At 31.8% G+C, this 6,002-nt stretch overlaps 1 protein-coding gene across 1 annotated transcript; it reads left to right on the top strand.

The window, feature by feature from the left end:
- The first annotated feature begins 293 nt into the window (after positions 1-293).
- Positions 294-3,136, top strand: LOC107458219 (inositol transporter 1-like). The gene is made up of 5 exons (XM_052251537.1): positions 294-450; positions 723-793; positions 1,341-1,676; positions 2,106-2,213; positions 2,303-3,136. The coding sequence occupies exons 1-5, from the start codon at positions 294-296 to the stop codon at positions 3,134-3,136; spliced, it is 1,506 nt and encodes a 501-aa protein (XP_052107497.1).
- Positions 3,137-6,002: the final 2,866 nt, after the last annotated feature.

Here is a 6,002-nt window from a genome sequence, read left to right as displayed (position 1 = left end):
ACTTTCATTATTTAATTTTACCTCATGCTATAACAATAGAAGAGTTGTCTTTCCTATTACAGTTATAAATATCTTTAATCAGTTTTATTTTTGACTGTTTTGTATTTATACATTGTTGCAAGTGATGGATTTTTAGCCGTCTTACCTAGAATAAACAAAAAATGCCTTCAAATATAACTAATTTTCGTGAAAGAGAACTAACTGAAATACCAAACTAAACATTTCTATTCTCTATAAAATGATGTCTCATCTTGTATGTGTAACCATAGTTGATAATCAAGAAACAAACTAAAATGGTCGCAGCAGATATGAATATTTCTATGAGAGCAGGAAGCTTCAATTACTTAGAAAAACATCCTGAGCGTAAAATATCAATTTTTCAAAACTCTTACATTGTTGCAATTACTCTTACTGCTGGCATTGGAGGTCTTTTATTCGGCTATGATACTGGTATGTATATATGTATTTGAGTTCAATTAGAGAGTTAATTTCAGTAATTTTTTTAATTTTAAATTTTAAATCCTAAATATTAAACTCTTTATTCAATTCTAATCTTAAACTCTAAATTTTTCAAAAATAAAAGTTTAAAAAAAACTAATTTTTCAATAAAAAATCAATTAATATTGACTACTTTATAATTTTTTCAATATATTTTTCTTTTAGGAATATATACCCACACAATTGCTCTTATTTGTTTCTTTTTTATTGATAAATGAATGCAGGTGTGATATCAGGTGCCCTCTTGTATATAAAAGAGGATTTTGAGCAGGTCAAGAATAGTTATTTTCTTCAGGTAATAAGTAAATTGTTAGATCATTTAGTCAAACATGTCAAAAAAATTAAGCATTTATTAAAAAAATATAACTACTTCTATAATTACAAACTGTTAGATTATTCAGTCAAGCATGTCAAATTATCTGATAATTCACGATATCATCTCCACATAACCTTAAAATAAAGTCCCAAAAAAAAAAATCTTACAAATACAAGACCGACCTAAGTGAAAAAAAATAAGACATCCAGTATGACTTAACAATGTTAGGCTTTTTGAAATAGATTGAAAATTATGAAAAATGTAAGGAAAAGAAGAAGAAGAATTCAGTAACCTATACATGAATGTTAGTTTTTGTTTTAGGCGCATAATATGATATCTTTTGTTATGGCATCTATACAGTAACTTTAATTTTTGTAAAATATTGTAAAATTTAAAATAATTTTTTTTATCAAATAATTTTTTTAAATATGATAGCCCCCATAATCATCATAATAATAACGATAGACTTTATTTTTTATTTTTATGTTTTATATGTTTGTGTGTATTTATGTGTTCATATTTGCAGGAACTTATTGTTGCTATGGCCTTGGTTGGTGCAATATTTGGTGCTACCATTAGCGGTTACATTAATGATGTTTTAGGGCGTAAGATGGCTATTGTAGTGGCAGATTTTTGTTTTGCCGTAGGATCACTTATTATGGCCATTGCACCAAATCCTTATGTTATTATAATAGGCCGTTTTTTGGTTGGCCTTGGTGTTGGTGCAGCTTCCGTTACTGCTCCTGTTTATATTGCAGAAGTATCACCATCTGAAATAAGAGGAGGATTAGTTGGCTTCAATGCTCTTATGATTACTGGTGGACAATTTCTTTCATTTGTCATCAATTATGCCTTGACAAAGGTAAGCGTACATAATTTGCTAACCACCACTAGATTGTTAATAACAAGTGTAACAACAATAATAACAGTTTTTCTTGTTAAATACTCAATCATGATTTTATAATATCTAACTAAATCTGTTAGAGATATAATTATTTATGTATTTTTTCTTTAAACTTAAATTCTTGGGCGAAGTAATTTTACAACATGGTATCGTAGTTTCTATAATTTAAAGGTCTAGAATTCAAATCTTGTTGACTCCAAAAGAAAGAATTTAATATAAGACAAATAAAAAGAGAATAATGAACTATATATGTAAAAATTAAGGTAAACACACCATATATTTTTGAGAAAAAAATGTATTAGAGATATAATCATTCATACACCTCCTCCTATCAATTTAACTTTTTAGTAAAAATAGTTTCCTGATAAAATCATTTTTTGCATGTAGGTCCCGGGTACGTGGCGTTGGATGCTCGGAGTTGCAGGATCACCTGCAGTGGTCCAATTAGTTTTTATGATCTTCCTCCCCGAATCCCCAAGATGGCTCTATTTTAAGGTAAAGGCTATACATGCCAATACATGTAAAACATGTTCCAAATTCATTGTTATTCTTCTTGTATGTGAATTTTTTTCTTTAACCTACAGAATAAGAAAGAAGCAGCTGCTAATGTTCTATCCAAGATTTACCCATCACCTCGTTTAGAAGATGAGATTGAGATTCTCGAATTTCACTTGGAGAAAGAACAGAAAAATAAGGTCAAAGTTAACTACAGTGATGTGTTCAAGCTTAAAGAAATTAGAGTTGCGTTTATATGTGGGGCTGGACTTCAAGCATTCCAACAATTTACCGGTATTAGCATTGTCATGTATTATAGTCCAATAATAATCCAATTAGCTGGGTTCAAATCAAACGACGCTGCATTGTTCTTGTCCCTCATTGTTTCTGGCTTGAATGCCGGTGACACAATTCTTGGAATCTATCTTATCGACGCTTCAGGCCGCAAAAAGCTTACTCTTGGTAGCTTATCAGGTGTGGCTATAGCCTTGACCATCCTCTCTGTGGCATGCTTTATTATAGGACATGGCAATGCCAGTCAAGTATATGCTTGGCTTGCGATTGTTGGTTTGGCTTTGTATATCATATTCTTTGCCCCTGGTATGGGTCCTGTGCCATGGGCAGTTAACTCAGAGATTTATCCTGAAGAGTATAGAGGAATATGTGGTGGCATGTCTGCAACTGTGAATTGGATTTGTAGTGTTATAATGTCTATTAGTTTTCTTTCAGTAGTTGATGCCATAGGGCTTGGTGGGAGTTTCATGATTCTCTTGGGAGTCACTGTAGTTGCAATTGTTTTTGTGATCATCTACATGCCAGAGACAAAAGGATTGACCTTTGAAGAAGTTTCAAACATTTGGAAGGAAAAAGCCTACGGAAAAGACAAAAACGACATAAGTCTAGTTGAGAAAACAAATACATGATTTTGCTTTTAGTAATTACTATTACATAACTATTTTTCATTCTTATGTATTGTTATTTGTTGATTAACAATCATTGTTTATTGATCGTTTTATGTGTACACAAAATGAGTCACTATATTGTTAGAAAATTATAATTTTTAATTTATTTGTGGGCAATACATATAATCAATTATAATCACATTAGCTATTTCATATTATATGATTTATATATAGTTAATCTCATTTATGGTTATAAATGTTAAATAGAATAAATCATTATTACTTTTGATTTAGGTTTAAATGAGAGTAAAATCAGATTCTATTTTACTTGGGCCTTTAGGGTTTAATGAAAACCAATAGCTAAGTATAAATAGAACTCCAAGTTTTTGGTTCCTAAATACCAAAATCACTTTGCAACCCTGGCTCCATCAGAGAGTTGTTATTTAGCATAAAATAAGAATTTGGTAGATTTTGGTTGAAGAAAATTAAAGAATCACACATTAAGATTAAGAACAACAAATCAAGATAGTGTGAATGTAGGTACGCCTCCACTGTCAGATATCTTTCACAAAACCAGGACATTTGGATCCTTCTATCCAATTGAGATTGTGAAACGTAACGGAGATATCTGACATGGATGTTGCTATGTTGACATGGTCGTAACAGTGTCCCACGTTGAAGTGGCAGAAAGGTTTTGGGACAACAAATTTACGCAACCTTAAAACGACACCGTTCCATGCTAAACCTAATGAATTCTTAATGAATTTTAATTTTTTTTATTTTAAAGTTTGACCTACCGATTTGTCTTACGGTGAAAATAAAAAAAATTAACTACTTACAAATCGAACCCTTCAATTTGTACACCCTCAAATTTGAACTTATCACTCTAGAAATCTGACTCTCATATTTTAATTGAAAATTTTCCTAACTCCCAATGTGACCTCAGATTTGATTTTTGCAAAAAAAAAATCACCTTTATATTGAATTAAAACACCCAAGTTTTCCATGACTAACGATAACACAATAACAATATTCATTACTAAAAAAATAAGCTTCAAAGGGTATGGTATGCTAGAAGGCTCATTTTTTTTGTAATAGCAATTGTTGTTGTGTTATTGTTAGTCATGGAAAAGCTAGGGGTATTTTAATTCAATATAGAGGTGATTTTTTATTTTTTAGTTGTGAAAGTCAAATCTGAGGCTTAGATTTGGGGTTAGACAAAATTTCAATTAAAATTTGAGAATCAAATTTTAAGAGTGATAAGTTCAGATTTGAGGGTGCACAAATCAGAGGGTCTGGTCTCATGTGAATGAAAATTGACCCTCTGAGTTCTTTGAGTTCTTTGAATGTGACTTGCACAATTGAGTAAAACAGACTAACTTCCAATAACAAAGCAAAATACAACCATCTATCCAATATTAAAGTTAAAAAATGACCCTTTAATGAATACTGAAGTTTCTAAAATTAACCAAGAAAATATAAAAAAATTGAGGAAAATGATGATGCTTGGCTTCTCTCTTGGCTTAATCGATTTAACTTGCAATGCAGTTGTGAATTAGATAGAGTAAATTGTAAACCACGCGTAATTAAAGAGTAATTAGCCAATATTTTACTTATTAATCAAATAAATTACCAAATTAAGTTTTATTAGTCTAAAGAGGTAGAAATATTAAAAGTATGAATTTTAATACTAATTTTAAAGAATTTGGCCCAAAACTAGACCAACGGGCCAAACCGATTAAACCGAACCCAAACTGGGCTTGTGGCCCAATATATAAACATAAAGTTCAGCTCTTCTTCCCCAAATCAAAAGGGAAACACGCTGAAACTCCATGAAAGGGAAGGAGCAAGAGCTCAAACCCTAACCTCTCACTCAATCTCCTATAACTTCAAATCCAGAGTTCCGATCGCCACACCGTTTGTGACCACGCGATCACTGCGTCGATCTCTACGAAACCTACTGAACAATTTGATAAGAAAATATCAATTTATCACTCAGTCTTCCTCTCCTAGAATTTGAAAATTTGAGATTTTGAATTTGATAAATTATGTGATTTTTATGTTCTATGTTTGAATTAGATTGAAAAAATGATTGGGTTTGGTTCTATTGATGCTTGAGGAAGGTAAAAATTCTCAAACTCCTTATGGATTATTGAATTAGTAAGTTTTGATGTTTATTGTGGTGACATGTTGTGGAAATAGATTAAATTATGTTGAATTAAGGTCCATTGGCAGTATTAAAAGTTGGAGATTGAACCTTGGAAGCTGGAATTCCATTTGGAGAGGCTTTGGGGATGTGGACACTTGAGGAACGGTAGAATGGAGGTGATTTTGGCTTAGGAAAAAATCATCCAAGGTATGTTTTGGTTTCTCATAGATAATATATAATGTCATGTGAAAACTTAGGCTAGACGACCATAGGATTGGTTGGAATGTGTAATTATGTTAATATTTGGTAATTGATGAGCGGATAATTTATACGCTTTTTGGCATTGTTTTTAGATAGTTTTTAGTAAGTTTGAGCTACTTTTAGGGATGTTTTCATTAGTTTTTATGTTAAATTCACATTTCTGGACTTTACTATGAGTTTGTGTGTTTTTCTGTGATTTCAGGTAAATTCTGGCTGAAATTGAGGGACTTGAGCAAAACTCTGAAGAAGGCTGACAAAAGGACTGCTGATGCTGTTGGAATCTGACCTCCCTGCACTCGAAATGGATTTTCTAGAGCTACAGAACTCCAATTGGCGCGCTCTCAACGGCGTTGGAAAGTAGACATCCAGATCTTTCCAGCAATATATAATAGTCCATACTTTATTCGAAGAATGACGACGTAACTTGGCGTTGAACGCCAAGTTCATGCTGCTGTCTGGAGTTAAACGCCAGAAAAA

This window comes from Arachis duranensis, chromosome 7 (genome assembly GCF_000817695.3).
Source record: "Arachis duranensis cultivar V14167 chromosome 7, aradu.V14167.gnm2.J7QH, whole genome shotgun sequence".
Lineage (NCBI taxonomy): Eukaryota > Viridiplantae > Streptophyta > Magnoliopsida > Fabales > Fabaceae > Arachis > Arachis duranensis.
Note: the sequence above shows the minus strand (reverse complement) of the source record. Positions and strands in the feature narration are given on the sequence as shown.

Bases quoted from the DNA above. Each gene is read 5' to 3' on its own strand.
- LOC107458219 (XM_052251537.1), top strand. From the start codon at position 294: ATGGTCGCAGCAGATATGAATATTTCTATGAGAGCAGGAAGCTTCAAT. The intron at 451-722 runs GTATGTATATAT...AAATGAATGCAG, and splicing joins TTTATTCGGCTATGATACTG to GTGTGATATCAGGTGCCCTC. The intron at 794-1,340 runs GTAATAAGTAAA...TCATATTTGCAG, and splicing joins AGAATAGTTATTTTCTTCAG to GAACTTATTGTTGCTATGGC.